Raw genomic sequence first — 17,579 nt, 5'->3', positions numbered from 1 at the left:
ATACCCCTATATAGTGCCCCAGTAAATGCCCTCATAGTGCTCCTCTCCCCCTTCCCCATAGTGTCCCCCATAATATGCCAGTAAAAAATGCCCCTTCTAAGTGCCACCATATGCCCCAATAGTGCTCCTCTCCCCCATAGTGCCTACCATAATGTGCCAGTAAAAAATGCCCCCTTAGTGCCACCAGATGCCATAATGCCCCCATAATGTGCCAATAAGAATAAAGGCCCCTTTAGAGCCGCCACTTCCCCTTAGTGCCCCCAAATAATGCCCCTATAGTGCCACCAGATGCCCCATAGTGCTCCTCTCCCCCATAATGTGCCAGTAAGAAGTGCCACCCAAAAAAAAAGTACCACCAGATGCTCCATAGTGCCGTTCTCCCCTTTAGTGCCCCCATAGTGCCAGCTCCCCTTTAGTGCCCCCATAGTGCCGTTCTCCCCTTTAGTGCCCCCATAGTGCCAGCTCCCCTTTAGTGCCCCCATAGTGCCGTTCTCCCCTTTAGTGCCCCCATAGTGCCAGCTCCCATTTAGTGCCCCCATAGTGCCGTTCTCCCCTTTAGTGCCCCCATAGTGCCAGCTCCCCTTTAGTGCCCCCATAGTGCCGTTCTCCCCTTTTGTGCCCCCATAGTGCCAGCTCCCCTTTAGTGCCCCCATAGTGCTGTTCTCCCCTTTAGTGCCCCCATAGTGCCAGCTCCCCTTTAGTGCCCCTGCCCCCATAGTGCCGTTCTCCCCTTTAGTGCCCCCATAGTGCCAGCTCCCCTTTAGTGCCCCCATAGTGCCTTTCTCCCCTTTAGTGCCCCCATAGTGCCGTTCTCCCCTTTAGTGCCCCCATAGTGCCAGCTCCCCTTTAGTGCCCCTGCCCCCATAGTGCCGTTCTCCCCTTTAGTGCCCCCATAGTGCCAGCTCCCCTTTAGTGCCCCCATAGTGCCTTTCTCCCCTTTAGTGCCCCCATAGTGCCGTTCTCCCCTTTAGTGCCCCATAGTGCCAGCTCCCCTTTAGTGCCCCCATAGTGCCAGCTCCCCTTTAGTGCCCCCATAGTGCCAGCTCCCCTTTAGTGCCCCCATAGTGCCAGTTCCCCTTTAGTGCCCCCATAGTGCCAGCTCCCCTTTAGTGCCCCCATAGTGCCAGCTCCCCTTTAGTGCCCCCATAGTGCCAGCTCCCCTTTAGTGCCCCCATAGTGCCGTTCTCCCCTTTAGTGCCCCCATAGTGCCAGCTCCCCTTTAGTGCCCCCATAGTGCCAGCTCCCCTTTAGTGCCCCCATAGTGCCAGCTCCCCTTTAGTGCCCCTATAATGCCGTTCTCCCCTTTAGTGCCCCCATAGTGCCAGCTCTCCTTTGGTGCCCCCATAGTGCCAGCTCCCCTTTGGTGCCCCCATAGTGCCTTTCTCCCCTTTAGTGCCCCCATAGTGCCGTTCTCCCCTTTAGTGCCCCCATAGTGCCAGCTCTCCTTTAGTGCCCCCATAGTGCCAGCTCCCCTTTGGTGCCCCCATAGTGCCAGCTCCCCTTTGGTGCCCCCATAGTGCCAGCTCCCCCCCTCCAAAAAAACAACAACAAAAAATACACTGATACTTACCTCCAGCAGCCTCTTCCGGTCTGTGTCCTTGCTGTGTGCTGCCCGGCTCAGGCAGCACGATGATGACGTCATCGCGCTGCTAGAGCCGGCCTCTGATAGGCTGCAGGCATTAGTGCCTGCGGCCTATCAGAAGAACAGGGGAGGGACACGCCTCTCCCTCCCCTGCTCTGCCGCAGCACAGGCATCTATATCGCTGTCCTAAGGACAGCGATATAGATGCATTAGATATGGAGATGAGCGCTTCCACAATGGAAGCGCTCATCTCCTACGGCCCCCCACCACCGCCGCCGCAAATGCCCGCAATTTACATCCAGGGCCGCGCCGCCTGTGGTGCGGCCCTGGAGGATGAAAAAAAAAATTTGGGCTGGTTGTTCTAGGGGGGGTCCAGACCCGCTGGACCCCCCCTGTCGGTGCGCCACTGTGTGACCCTCTGTGAAATCTGAGAAACCAGCCACTGGAGATAAAGTGAGTGAATTGGAAAGCTGTTACATTTACCTAGTTAGAAACATAGAAAGAATAAAAAAAAAAAATCGGACAACCCCTTTAAGGCCCCCTGCACACGAACGTGTGCGCCCAGTGGTCGTGGTGCGGCCCCCAAATGCGGGCCGCAATGCACGAGCACAGTCCGCGGGGCAGCCGCAGCGGATCGCGGACCCATTCACTTGAATGGGTCCGCGATCCAGCTGTTCCGCAAAAAGATAGGACATGTTCTATCTTTTTGCGGAACGGAAGTACGGGACGAAACCCCACGATAGCACTCCGTAGGGTTCCGTTCCATGCTTCCATTCCGTATCTCCGGATCCATTCAAGTGAATGGGTCTGCATCCATGATGCTGAATGCCCACGGAACGGCACCCGTGTATTGCGGATCCGCAAATGCGGTCCGCAATACGGCAACGGGAAGCACACGTTTGTGTGCAGGGGGCCTAAGGCTGTATTACACCAGCCGTTTCTGTAGGCGATTGTCGGGAAGGAAGCATTTGCCTGCTCGCTAACGAAGGAGACTGCTGCTATTACATGCAGCGATCTCCTCCACAGTATGGGATAATAATAAGGACAGGTTTACATGAGGCAGAGCAAAGTGGCTGTAAATTATATGTGATTGAGCCTATATGTGGTTTTACTGTAACTGGCGCAGTCTTCAGACCGGTGGTTAATGGCTGTGTATTTTTTGAGGATAAACTGCTGTTCACCTGCTACTAACATTCATTCTGGAAACCACAGCAATTTGAGGCAAAATTATACATGTGTGAATTCAACCTCAAAGGGAACCTGTCACCTGGAAAAGACAATTTACACTAATCACAGTACCTTAAAGTATCTCTCATAGTGTGCCCAAAGATGTATTCATATCTTCTTTCTGCGTTGTGCTGTCTCATAAAATCAACTTTATAAAACTGTGTTTGGCACCTTTTTGAAGTCGTGCTGAAGTCACTGGGGACAGTGGCCTCCTTGACTCAACCGTTGGATCAGCCCGCCCCTATGCCGCTCCTCCGCATATTTATGGACATTTTTCCCTGTAGCTGGGACCGTGCTATTCTCGCGCATGCGTCGTGCGTGTCCTGCCACAGCATGATCCCGGCTACGGCTCCCTCCCTCCCTGGCATCTTCTTGTTCACTGCGCCGTTCCTATACAGCATGCTCGCGCCCATTGCTTCTCCCCTGCGGCGTTAGCGCGATCACTGTCTGCTTGCACTGCAGCGCAGTGAACATGCAGATGCCAGGGAGGGAGGGAGCCATAGCAGAGATCGCGCTGTGGCAGGATGCGCACGGCGCATGTGCGAGAAGAGCGCGGTCACGGCTACAGGGAAAAACGTCCATCAACATGCGGAGGAACGGCATAGGGGCTGACTTATCCGACGGTTGAGTCAAGGAGGCCACTGCCCCGTGACTTCAGCACGACTTCAAAAAGGTGCCAAACACAGTTTTATAAGTCGATTTTATGAGACAGCACAACGCAGAAAGAAGATATGAATACACCTTTGGGCACACTATGAGAGATACTTTAAGGTACTGTGATTAGTGCAAATTGTCTTTTCCAGGTGACATGTTCCCTTTAAAATAGTGACAAATGCTGATGTCAGCGGTGTCTCACTCATGAGCTAATAGTAAGTGGTTCCTGAGAACCAGCATCATAATCATTGCAGCCCAGGCCTTGAGAAGAGTCACGTCTACCTGAGAAGAGTCCTGGTGGTTATACATAATCTCCTGCTCTCCCGCCCACCTGCTGATGATTGGCAGTTTTCTCCTAGAGAAGGGGAGAAAACTAGGTAGAAGACTGACAGACATCAGCAAGTGGGCGGGAAGAGCAGGAGATTAGGAATAACCAGGACTCTTCTCAGGTGTCCAGGACTCTTTTCCAGGCCCAGTCTGCAATGATTGTGATGATGGTTCTCGGCAACCACTTGCTTTGAACTTATAAATGACAGACCTCTGAAATCAACTCACCTGTCTCTACTTTATGCTGCCGCTAGTATAGGCAGCATAAAGCTGATGACAGGTTCCCTTTAAAAAGGTTTCCCAGGAATACCTAATACCTACAACCTGCCTTTGCCATTGAAAGATTCACATTCATGTTCCCGCTGCGCCGGTCCTGCGCGGTCTGCCATTTGCACATCTTCCATTCCCCGGCTTGTTTACTTTTTCCCGGGTATGGCCACCTACTCTGCTGCAGCCAACCACTGAGGTGGCATGTCTCTTAGGCCTCATGCACACGACCGTTGTGTGCACCCGCGTCCGTTCTGTCATTATTTACAGTTTAGCGGAGGTCCCATTAATTTTTATGGAGCTGTGAAAAAAAACTGATAGTTCTCAGTTTTTTCTCCGCGTCCGTGATCCGTGATTCCAGTCCGTCCAAAAAATATAACCTGTCCTATTCTTGTCAGTGGAAAACGGAGGACGGACCCATTCAAGTCAATGGGTCCGTCAAAAAAAACAGATGCACAACTGGTATGTCATCCGTGTCCGCGTCAGTTTTTTTCTACAAGACCTTGGTGCAAAAAAATTACACTTTTCATTAACCTTCCTTTTTTTTCCCGTCAGACAAAAAAAAAAGAAGACACAAGGAAACACAACTGAAGCAAAATCGGACACGGACCACTGAAGCCAAATCTCTGACAGTGAAAAAACACTGTCGTGTGCATGAGGCCTTATGAGCACATCACCAGTCATTGGCTGCAGTGGAGCAGGTGACCATGCCCATACCTGGGAGGATGTAAGCAAGGAGGGGACCATGAGATGGACACATGAGAGCCAGTGAGCAGGAGTGGAGCAGAGGGAACACATAAGTATGAATCTTGCAATAGTGGAGACGGGCTCGGCATCAGGTAAAAGTCAGATATTCCAGGGTAACCCCTTTACAATAACCATACTAACCTGAAATTTCTGGTCCAGATCAAACAGGGTCTGTTCATTCGTCATCAGCTTTTTCTCCTCTTTTTCTGCTCTATCATGAAACTTCTGAGCCAGAACCTCTGCCTCGTTCTTCTTCAGCTCCAGTTTAGAGATATCTTCTAATAGGGCTGCATGTTTCTCCTAAAACAGTACACGTGACAATTAATGACTGTCGACCCCCTGAAGTTGCAAGGAGTATTAGACAGACATTTACACCATTACTGTGATCTTACACAAAAGATTAGGGATGAGCAAATCGACTTGCGATGAAACATCCGAAGTCGATTCGCATAAAACTTTGTTCCAATACTGTACGGAGCAGGAGCGCTGTACAGTATTAGAATGTATTGGCTCCGATGAGCTGAAGTTATTACTTCGCAAAGTCTCGCGAGACTTCGGGTAATAACTTCAGAAACTGATTTATACTGTAAAAAAACATTTCCCGAACTCAGATTCGGTTCCAAGGTACCACTTGGAACAAAATAATTTTTATTTGAATTTTCAAAGAAATTTCAATATAACATACAGAAAATTTAATGTTTCTCACGTAATATTACTTCATATCACATGAGGTGAGAACACAATCTACATTTCAAATATAATTAATGATGCTTGTATCAGAATAAATTGCAGTAAAATAAAATAAACATATACACAAAAGTGCCTTCTTAAATCTTTATTAACTTTAACATTAAATAAAGAAAGAAAAGGGAATCTTTATTACATATACATTGAGAACATATCTTTAATTACATGTATCACTAATCTTTCCTGGCAATACTAAATTGGTTTTATTCATTACAATCTCTATTATATTTGAAATCGAACCCGAGTTCGGGAAATGTTTTTTTACAGTACAAATTACTTTATTAAGTTATTACCCGAAGTCTTGCGAGACTTCGCGAAGCAATAGCTTTGGCTCATCAGAGCCAATACATTCTTATACTGTACGGCGCTCCTGCTCCGTACAGTATTGGAACGAAGTTTTATGCGAATCGACTTCGGATGTTTCATCGCAAGTCGATTCGCTCATGCCTAGTCAAAATATTAGGACTTCCCAATGATCGAGGCAATCGGCAGCAGTATTACACTGCCAGATAATCGCTAACGAGCGTTCATGCGAACACTCGTTGGCAATTGTCTGCAGTGTAGTACAGGTATAGGACTACCTGCACATGTTGCAGATTACGTGCACTTTTTTTTTGTGTGCAGATTTTCATGCAGGAAAAATTGCAGTTGTTATATAAGGCCTCTTTCACGCTACCGTTTTCTTTTTGCGGGCCATTTTTTGTGTTACGTATACGGTCCGTATACGAACCATTCATTTCAATTGGTCCTCAAAAAAAACAGAATGTACTCCGTATGCATTCCGTTTCCGTATCTCTGTTCCGTGCAAAGGTAGAACATGTCCTATATTTGGCCGCAAATCACGTTCCGTGGCTCAATTAAAGTCAATGGGTCCGCAAAAAAACGGAATGCATACGGAAATGCATCCGTATGTCTTCCGTATCCATTCAGTTTTTTGCGGAACCATCTATTGAAAATGTTATGCCCAGCCCAATTTGTTCTATGTAATTACTGTATACTGTATATGCCATACGGAAAAACGGAAACACAACGGGAAAAAAAAAGAAAACGAGCAACGAATCCAGGAAAAACGGACCGCAAAACACTGAAATAGCCATACGGTAGTGTGAAAAAGGCCTAATACACTACCAGCAAACTGAATGAGATTTGACAGCTCTCATATGCACTTCACTTTTTTCTTCTGTGCAGACATTGTTCTGCCGTATGGATTTTCAAATCATGTAGTGTTTTCCCCATAGATTTTAATGAAAATAGTGTGGATTTCTTGCGAATATTCTGCACTCAAATCTGCACCGTGATTCACGTTTCTGCACCCAAACCGCACCCAAAAAATTTCAACATCGGTTTTTGATCGGTTTTTCTGCAGATCTCACCCTTAGCCCTCATGCACACGACCGTTGTGTGTGTCCGTTGTTCCGTTTTCCGTGATTTTCTGCGGACCCATTGACTTTCCTTCATGTCAGGTGATCCTCCAAAAATCACGGAAGACACACAGAAGAAAAAACGGACACGGATCACGGAACAACGGAACCCCGTTTTGCGTGTGCATGAGGCCTTAATAAAGGGTTTCTACCATCAGAATTACTGTTATGTAGCTGACTGACATGAGCGATGCGTTAATGTCAGCACTACATAACAGTATGTTTTCTACCTTTCTCCCTGCAGCCGTTCTGATAAAATAAGTACTTTTATAATATGCTAATGAGCCTCTAGGTGCTATGTGGGCGTAGATTCAGCACCTAGAGGCTCCGTCTACTCACCCTTTCTCCTGCCCAAGTCCTCCGCTCTGCCCGCCCCGCTCCTCTTGATTGATGTCACGGTTCGCAGCATCGCTGACTAACCCTGGGTTCACACCTGAGCGTTCTAAAAGGAGCGCTCTGTATGCGCGATTGTACCGGCGTTTACAATCGCGCATACAGAGACAAGCGAACGCCCATTGTCGCGCGTTCCCGAAAGTCTATGTACGGGAACGCGCGACAAAACGCTGCAAAGAAGCTCAAGAACTTTTTTGAGCGTAGGGCGTTTTACAGCGCGTTCAAACTCGCTGTAAAACGCTCAAGTGTGAACCAGGGCCATAGGGAAGCATTGGTTTTCATGTGCTGAGCGTTTTACAGCGCGTTTGAACACGCTGTAAAACTCTCAGGTGTGAACCCAGCGTAAATCCTGCGCCGTCCACTTCTGTATTAGGTGCAGGCGCAGTGAGTGAATGATGCGCTCCTGGTGCCGACTCTCTCACTGTGACGTAGTCGGCGCAGGCGCAGTGAGGAGCGCGGCCTTCATTCACTGCGCCGAATACAGAAGTGAACGGCGCAGAAGCGGGATTTCGTTAGCGATGCTGCGAACCGTGACATCAATCAAGAGGAGCGGGACGGGCAGAACGGAGGACCTGGGCAGGATAAAGGATGAGTAGACGGAGCCTCTAGGTGCTGAATCTACGCCCACATAGCACCTAGAGGCTCATTAGCATATTATAAAAGTGTGTATTTTATCAGAACGGCTGCAGGGAGAAAGGTAAAAAATATACTGTTATGTAGTGCTGACATTAGCACATCGCTCATGTCAGTCAGCTACATAACAGTAATTCTGATAATAGGAACCCTTTAATTAGAAAACGTTGAAAACCGCAGCTAAAACCGCAAACATAATTTACATGCTGAGGGTTTTTAAATCCGCAAAGCAGGTTAATTTCAACAGGAAAATATCTACAAAGTGTACATGAGATTTGTGTTCTCTCATACACTTTGCTGGTACTATATGACACCACGTTTTTTTCACATGTAAATCCACATGTAAAAATAGCATGTATTCCGCACTGTATGCAGTTAACCTTAAGGGGTTCTCCAGGACTGCTGCTTTCTTCCAAAAACAGCCCCTTATCTGTCCCCGTCTCTGTGTGGTATTATAGCTCAACCCAATTCACTTCAATGGAGCCAAGCTGCAATACCACACACAACCTGTGGATAGGTGTGGTGCTGTTTTTGGGAGAAAGCAGCCATCTTTTCGTAGTCCTGGAGAACTCCTTTAGGGTCTGATTACAGCGCCCGATGCCAGGCAAAAAAGAGCACCTGTCAACAATATACAAGTCCAGCAGCACTCTTTTTAATGGACTTTTACATGATACCGATGCAAAGTGATGTGAACGAATGAGGTCCACTAAAACCTGAAAAACAAGAATAAAAAGCATAACCTGCTAAGAAAAGTTTGTCCGTAGCTCTTTCTGCATGGACAGAGATGGACTGGGAACTTAATGGTTCATGGTAAAAAATAAAAATTGGGGCAACATAAGTAGGTGGGGGACAAAGGAAGTAGGTGGGGCCAGCAATACCATAGTGTAGCACAAAATTCCCACCCCCCTCAAAAACCAAATACCGTAATGCAGCACAAAATATTGCTGTCCTCGCCACAGTATTCATTTGTATAACCATCCTGAGGCTGCAGGTCAGGGGTGCATAAGTAACTGATACGCCTAGCATAAATTAATGCTGAGACGCTCAGATCGTTATGTACCCAGCTAGCAGCTATGAGGAGAGCTCAGGAAGCCCCCTTACACTGGGTTCACACCTGAGCGTTTTACAGCGCGTTCAAACGCACTGTAAAACGCTCAACACATGAAAACCAATGCTTCCCTATGGCCCTGGTTCACACTTGAGCGTTTTACAGCGCGTTTGAACGCGCTGAAAAACGCCCTACGCTCAAAAAAGTTCTTGAGCTTCTTTGGGGCGTTTTGTCGCGCGTTCCCGTACATAGACTTTCGGGAACGCGCAACAATGGGCGTTCGCTTGTCTCTGTATGCGCGATTGTAAACGCCGGTACAATCGCGCATACAGAGCGCTCCTTTCAGAAAGCTCAGGTGTGAACCCAGGGTTAGAATCGGCCCACTTGGGAATTTCCCTAGGGTCTATGGCCAGTCTGCTCTTGTCTAATAGTTGATAAAGAAAGCAGTTTTAGCAGATCTCCTGCTGCCAAAGAAATGCCTTCTTCCTCCCAGCCCCTCCATCTTCGGCTGAGGACTGGCGTGAGCTCAATCTGGCCAGGAAGTTTGGGAAAGGGGTGAGGCCTAATACTCCTTTTATCTTGATGGACACTCAGCACTGAGTGGAAACTGCTAAACTTCTTAGAAAACCTCCCATTGTATATGTGCAGGTATACTAGAGAGTACCGGGACACTGACCCTACAGTTTCATCCCGCCATTCACTTTGCATATTGTCAGCAGCACATCCCCCGATTACACAGGGTGATGTGCTGCTGACAAATGAGGATTCATGTGCTGCATGAAAAACTCAATCACCAGACAAATAGGGAGACTTAAAGGGGTTGTCCGGGTTCAGAGTTGAATCCGGAAATATCCCCTTCTTCCCCTACACAGCCCCTCAACATGAGCATCAGAGCATTTTGTGCTCCGATGCTGTCCCTTGCAAGGGCTTTTTCTGGAGATTCGGTGACGTACCAGGCTCTCCATGGGTAAAGCTAGGCGGAGGCTTCTGCCTAATAGTGTGTCTGGCACTAATAGGCCGGCTTTCGCGCTGCCCTAGCCTGTAAAACGGTTAGGGCACCGCTAAAGGCCACCCATCAGTGCCAGTGACGTCATCGGGAACACTGCTAGGCGGAAGCCTCTACCTAGCAGTGTAAAAATATAACAATAAAAACTCTGATGCTCATGTCAGAGGGGCTGAGTGCGAGAAGAAGTGGATATGTCTGGATTTAGCTGTGAACCCAGACAACCCCTGTAACATGGGCCAACTGTTGGGAATGGGCGATCGCATAAATGTTCCCCCATAAGGTTTGTGTCTGGCCATGATTATTAGGAGGGAAGCTTGCTGCCGATCTGCTGGTGAGAGGAGAACTCGCTGCACCTTTCTCAGCCTTGGTTTTGAGATAGACGTGTATTGTGTGCCAGCCTCTCTGGTGGCTAGGACGGTGGGAGCGCGGCCACTGCTGATGGATTGCAGGGAGGTCGTAACCCCTGGATATGAGAAGTGTATAATGTGATAGAAAAATGAATCCAGCAAGCAAAGGAAGCAATATGGACAATCACAGTACATTAGTAAGTGCTTTCTATTAACTTTCTCTGCATGATAAATGCCATTTGCTGACGTGAGACAACCCCTTTAAGGGATAATAAATGAGATGCAAATTAAAGACAGGGACTCCTGTTTTCTTTTACTCCAAGAAAAAGCCGAGCTTAATAAATGTGCCCCAATGAGGTTTAGGGCTCTTTCACACCTGCGTTCTTTTCTTCCGGCATAGAGTTCCGTCGTCGGGGCTCTATGCCGGAAGAATCCTGATCAGGATTATCCTAATGCATTCTGAATGGAGAGAAATCCGTTCAGGATGCATCAGGATGTCTTCAGTTCAGGACCGGAACGTTTTTTGGCCGGAGAAAATACCGCAGCATGCTGAGCTTTTTGCTCCGGCCAAAAATCCTGAACACTTGCCACAAGGCCGGATCCGGAATTAATGCCTATTGAAAGGCATTAATCCGGATCCGGCCTTAAGCTAAACGTCGTTTCGGCGCATTACCGGATCCGACATTTAGCTTTTTCTGAATGGTTACCATGGCTGCCAGGACGCTAAAGTCCTGTTTGCTATGGTAAAGTGTAGTGGGGAGCGGGGGAACAGTATACTTACCGTCCGTGCGGCTCCCGGGGTGCTCCAGAGTTACGTCAGGGTGCCCCACGCACATGGATGACGTGATCGCATGGACACGTCATCCATGCGCATGGGGCGCTCTGACGTCATTCTGGAGCGCCCCGTAGCCGCACGGACGGTAAGTATACTGCTCCCCCGCTCCCCACTACTACTATGGCAACCAGGACTTTAATAGCGTCCTGGCTGCCATAGTAACACTGAACGCATTTTGAAGACTGATCCGTCTTCAAAAGCTTTCAGTTCACTTGCGTTTTTCCGGATCCGGCGTGTAATTCCGGCAAATGGAGTACACAACGGATCCGGACAACGCAAGTGTGAAAGAGGCCTTAGCTCATTAGAAGGAATTTTTAAGAAAAAAAACGAGGGGATCATTTATTATCCAGAAATATGCCTATATTATGCGTACTTCTGGCACAGATTGCGGCTCATCGGTTAGTTGCGCTGCAGTCTGTGACTTTTTCCTGCTCAAGCCAGGTCTAAAAAAAGTGGGCGTGGCATGGGCAGGGAAGGGGGCGGGTCGGCAGGCCCATTTCATTCATCATTTTCTACGCCTGTTTTAGGCCTCATGCACACGACAGTGTTTTTTCACTGTCAGTGATTTGGCTTCAGTGGTCCGTGTCCGATTTTGCTTCAGTTGTGTTTCCTTGTGTCTTCCTTTTTTTTTGTCTGACAGGGAAAAAAAGGAAGGTTAATGAAAAGTGTAATTTTATTGCACCAAGGTGTTGTAGAAAAAAAAAGGACGTGGACACGGATGACATACCAGTTGTGCATCCATTTTTTTGACGGACCCATTGACTTGAATGAGTCCGTCCTCTGTTTTCCACTGACAAGAATAGGACAGGTTATATTTTTTGGACGGACTGGAATCACGGATCACGGACGCGGAGAAAAAAAACGGAGGATTATCAGTTTTTTTTCACAGCTCCATAGAAATGAATGGGACCTCCGCTAAACTGTGAAAAATGACGGAACGGACGCGGATGCACACAACGGTCGTGTGCATGAGGCCTTAGGGTAGAAAATGGTCAAAATGTAAGACAGCAAGGAAGCTGCACCTCTTCATAACTTCATCGGATCCACCGCCAGCTATAGGGGTTATTAATGACCCCCTAGATGCCGGGTGGCATCACGTGATTTATAGAGGACCTTCCACCTCTCCTGACATTTCTGATTTAGCAAATACTGGCATTCTTCCTGAAATAACAATTCTGGAGCATCATTTCTCTTAACTCTGCGTTACCTCGTTCCTCTGTTATTCCTCTTGAACATTTATTAATGAATTCACAACTGACAATACCAAGTACGGCCACTATACAACGGAGGGCGCTGTGCTCGGCATGCTGTGAAGAGGCCGCAGCGCTAACTGGACTGCCACCACTTCCTATTCTGAGGACAGGCCTACAATATTCTACTCCTGGAAAGTCCAACCTGGATGTAAGTGTACGCCCCAAGGTGTGAGAGGAATGTATGGAGTGGGTGTGTAGTACAGATGACACCTGGCCACAGTGACTAGAGATAATCCCCACCCTGGTCATTTAAGGTTTTTTGCACACGAACGCAGCACGGCCAGGGGGCGCACACGTCCGTGTGCAAGAGGTCTAAGGATTAGAGATGAGTGAATTTCATATTTTGAAATTCGTTCACGCTTCGTTTGGTGGTAAAAGGTGAATTGCGTTATGGATTCCGTTACCACGGACCAACGAAGCGTTGTAATTTCACACTTGCGCTGTTGGATTCCGGCAATCTGTATGCAAACGGAAACCATTTGTAGACGGATCCAGATTCCGGTGTCACCCAGAGAAATTGATCCAGCATAATTTTTTTTTTAAAGATCTGCGCATGCGCTAATACATTCCAAAGGAAAAAAAAAGGCAAGTGTGCAGGATTTTTGGCCGGAGAGAAAAATGCAGCATGCTGCGGTATTTTCTACGTCCAAAAACCGTACAGTGACTGAACTGAAGACATCCTGAACGGATTGCTCTCCATTCAGAATACATTAGGATAAAACTGATCAGTTCTTTTCCAGTATTGATCCCCTAGGACGGAACTCGATACCGGAAAACTTTGACGCAAGTGTAAAAGTACCCTGACATAAAATTCGCTCATCTCTACTAAAGATCTATTCACACGCAGAAGTTAATAACATTAAAAAAACGCATCTGAAAACCCACACCCAGATTTGCTGACAGGGGAAACACGTTTTCATACTTCACCTGTAGTAAAAAATAAAAATAACTGAGCAATTACCACATGTGGCTTTTAAGATGCGTTTCCACTGCTGTGTGTGAATTCACTCTTACTGTCCCTGAGTATCTTACACAGCGAGCACATAGTTATGCTATGGACACGCTATTGTAGACCTTCAGATAGCCGGAGTTTACAAGTGTTATAAACTCTGCGGCTGTGGGACCACAAGTCCCAGCACGCCCGGCTGCTGCCTCTGGTCGCTGCGCCCTTTCACGCCTCCCTAGTGTTGTGCTGGCACACGCCCGCGGGTGTAACGCATGACGTCATGGCAGTATCCCGGGGTGGAGGAGGGGGGTGAGGTGAGCCGGAAGTTCCCGGCCCTCATTCCCTGGGATTCGGAACAATACTCGTCGCGCAGGGAGGAGCCTCCCCTCCCCCGCCGCTCTCCTACATTAGTTTCGCCCGTTTGCAGTCAGTCATTCGCAGCCGCACAGACAGGGCGCAGCCATGAGCGTCAATACGGCCGAGATCAACTTCAAGTGGGACCCGAAGTCCCTGGAGATCCGCACGCTGGCCGTGGAGCGACTGCTGGAGCCGCTGGTCACTCAGGTCACCACCCTGGTCAACTCCAGCAACAAAGGCCCCTCCGCCAAGAAGAAGGGCCGCTCCAAGAAAGCCAAAGTGCTGGCCGCCTCCGTGGAGCAAGCGACGCAGAACTTCCTGCAGAGCGGCGACAAGATCGCCCGAGAAAGCCAGTTCCTGCGGGAAGAGTTGGCGGCGGCGGTGGAGGATGTGCGCACTCAGGGCGAGCAGATGAGGTCAGCCTCCGGGGACTTCGCTGATGACCCCTGCTCCTCGGTGAAGAGGGGGAATGTCGTCCGAGCCGCCCGCACCCTGCTGTCCGCGGTCACCCGGCTGCTCATCCTGGCAGACATGGCCGATGTGTACAAGCTGCTGGTGCAGCTGAAGGTGGTGGAGGAGGGCATCCTCAAGCTGAGGAATGCGGGCACAGAGCAGGACCTGGGCATCCAGTACAAAGCCCTGAAGGCAGAGGTGGACAAGCTGCAAGCTATGACTGCAAAGCGCCAGCAGGAGCTCAAGGATAGTGGGCACCGGGATCCAGATGGCAGCAGCCAGGGGGATCCTGCAGAAGAACCTACCCATCCTCTACACTGCCACCCAGGCCTGTCTCCAGCACCCAGATGTAGCTGCCTACAGAGCTAACAGAGACCTGGTCTATAAGCAGCTCCAGCAAGCAGTGACTGGCATCTCCAACTCAGCCCAAGCCACCACCTCGGAGGAGACCCCTGCCCAGCATGGAGGTGAGCTTGCCGTTGCCTTAAATAACTTTGACAAACAGATTGTTATGGACCCCCAGGGATTCAGCGAGGAGCGTTTCAGGCCAACTCTAGAGGAACGCCTGGAGAGCATCATCAGTGGCGCCGCCCTAATGGCTGATTCTGCTTGCACCCGCGATGACCGCCGAGAGCGGATTGTGGCTGAATGTAATTCGGTGAGACAAGCTCTGCAGGACCTCCTCACGGAGTACATGGGAAATGCCGGGCGTAAAGAAAGGAGTGATGCCCTCAATATCGCCATAGACCGGATGACCAAAAAGACCAGAGACTTGCGCAGACAGCTACGTAAAGCAGTTATGGATCACGTTTCTGACTCCTTTCTTGAAACCAACGTGCCTCTTCTGGTCTTAATCGAGGCTGCCAAGAACGGGAATGAGAAAGAAGTCAAAGAGTACGCCCAGGTATTCCGTGAACATGCAACCAAATTGATTGAAGTGGCCAACTTGGCTTGCTCCATATCCAACAATGAAGATGGGGTTAAAATTGTCCGAATGTCTGCCAACCAGCTTGAAGCACTCTGCCCTCAGGTTATCAATGCAGCCTTGGCGCTGGCAGCTAAACCTCATAGTAAAGTGGCCATGGACAATATGGACATCTTCAAGGAACAGTGGGAGAAGCAAGTGTGTATCCTGACCGATGCTGTTGATGACATCACTTCCATTGATGACTTCTTGGCAGTCTCCGAGAACCACATATTAGAAGATGTCAACAAGTGTGTCATTGCCCTCCAGGAAAGGGATGTTGATGGACTCGATCGTACAGCTGGTGCAATTCGTGGTCGTGCTGCAAGAGTTATCCATGTTGTCACTGCTGAAATGGAAAACTATGAGGCTGGCATCTACACTGAGAAGGTCGTTGAGGCCACCAAACTCTTGTCAGATGTTGTTATGCCACGTTTTGCAGAGCAAGTAGAAGCTGCAGCCAGTGCTCTTACTGGAGACTCCAACCTACCAGTAGATGAGAATGAATTCATTGATGCCTCCAGACTGGTGTATGATGGCATCCGTGACATCCGCAAAGCCGTGCTTATGATAAGAACACCCGAAGAACTGGATGATTCTGACTTTGAGACTGAGGACTTTGATGTAAGGAGTCGTACCAGTATCCAGACTGAAGATGATCAGCTCATTGCTGGGCAGAGTGCCAGAGCCATCATGGCTCAGCTTCCAAAAGAGCAAAAAGCTAAAATTGCTGAGGAGGTGGCAAGTTTCCAGGAAGAAAAGAGCAAGTTGGATGCAGAGGTATCCAAATGGGATGACAATGGCAATGACATTATTGTCCTGGCCAAGCAGATGTGCATGATCATGATGGAGATGACTGATTTTACAAGGGGCAAAGGACCCCTCAAAAATGCTTCCGATGTCATTGGGGCAGCCAAGAAAATTGCAGAGGCTGGTTCACGGATGGATAAATTGGGCCGGACCATTGCTGACCACTGCCCTGACTCTGCCTGCAAACAGGACCTCCTGGCCTATCTCCAACGCATTGCCTTATACTGCCACCAGTTAAATATTTGCAGCAAAGTCAAAGCCGAAGTACAGAATCTTGGTGGCGAGTTGGTTGTCTCCGGAGCTGACAGCGCCATGTCCCTCATACAAGCTGCCAAGAATCTGATGAATGCTGTAGTGCAAACGGTGAAAGCATCTTACGTGGCCTCCACCAAATATCAGAAATCCCAAGGCATGGCTTCTCTTAACCTACCTGCAGTGTCTTGGAAAATGAAAGCCCCTGAGAAGAAGCCCCTTGTCAAGAGAGAGAAGCATGATGAGACCCAAACTAAGATCAAGCGAGCATCCCAGAAGAAGCATGTCAACCCAGTGCAGGCTCTTAGTGAGTTTAAAGCCATGGAGAGCATCTAAACAGACCTCTATGGACACTTGCAGATCATTCCCACTGCCCATCATTCTCTATTGTCCCAATTTCAGCTCCGTCTCTTTCCAGATTATCAAAGTTTTCTAACCACTAATAGAAATATTTAAAGGGAGGGTCCATATAAAATACCCTATTGCCGCTTCTAACTTGAAAACCTATACAGATACCTATGTCTTGATTGATTTAGGGGTTATTATGAGCACCCCTTCAAAACAGCCTGCAGCATAATAACCCCACCCCAAGTAAATGCAACTATTGGTAAGATTTTTGTTGGGTTAAGGCTATCAAAGGGGTTGTCTGGGTTCAGAGCCCGGACATACCCATAATTTCACCCCGGCAGCCCGCCTGACTTGAGCGTCTGCAGTTTATGCTCCGATGCTCTCCTTTGCCCTGCGCTAAATCACGCAGGGCACGGGCTCTTTTGTTTACTATAACACTGCTGGTTGGAGGCTTCCGCCCAGCAGTGTGTTCGGTGACGTCACTATCTCTGATGGGCGTGCTTTAGTGCTGCCCTAGCTGTTTTACTGGCTAGGGCAGCGCTAAAGCTCGCCCATCAGTGTCCGGTGACATCACCTGGCAGCCCCATGGAGAGCCCAGGACGTCACCGGATCTCCCAACAAAAATGCCTTTTCCCTGCGCGATTTAGCGCAGGGCAAAGGAGAGCATCGGAGCATAAACTATTCCGATGCTGAAGTCAGGGGATGCTGCCTGGGTGAAAATGGAAGGTATGTCTGGGTTCAGCTCTGAACCCGGACAACTCCTTTAATACTTCCGTATGTCAATGATTATTAATCACTGTGAATGCAAATGTATATGGCACAAAGTTTATATTTCCAGAATGAACGTATAGACCTTTACTGTTTGCTTATGACCATGCCGGCGGCCATATTGTTTACTGGACCAGTATTCAGGCTGTCAATCCATCTGGCCGAATATAGGGTTCAGTACACTGGCTTCTGTA

General features: G+C 48.7%; 2 protein-coding genes across 5 annotated transcripts in view; one reads left to right on the top strand and one right to left on the bottom strand.

The window, feature by feature from the left end:
* The window catches only part of IFI35 (interferon induced protein 35), a 74,005-nt gene that overhangs the window by 24,421 nt on the left and 32,005 nt on the right, over positions 1-17,579 (bottom strand). For 2 of the 4 annotated variants that reach the window (XM_044298356.1, XM_044298355.1), the window contains one exon: positions 4,946-5,104. The exons of the other annotated variants lie outside the window; for them this stretch is intronic. In XM_044298356.1, the coding sequence (XP_044154291.1) occupies positions 4,946-5,104 (159 nt within the window). The remainder of the gene's footprint in view (positions 1-4,945; positions 5,105-17,579) is intronic. 4 annotated transcript variants of the gene reach the window in all.
* LOC122941261 (catenin alpha-1-like) lies at positions 13,733-17,024 on the top strand. Its single transcript, XM_044298354.1, is given in 2 exon segments — positions 13,733-14,507; positions 14,509-17,024. Coding segments are annotated over 2 exon segments (2,709 nt in total). The 5' UTR covers positions 13,733-13,895; the 3' UTR covers positions 16,606-17,024.

This window comes from Bufo gargarizans, chromosome 6, assembly GCF_014858855.1.
Source record: "Bufo gargarizans isolate SCDJY-AF-19 chromosome 6, ASM1485885v1, whole genome shotgun sequence".
NCBI classification, from domain to species: Eukaryota; Metazoa; Chordata; class Amphibia; order Anura; family Bufonidae; genus Bufo; species Bufo gargarizans.
The sequence above is the reverse complement of the archived record's forward strand: the minus strand, read 5'-3'. Positions and strand labels throughout refer to the sequence as shown.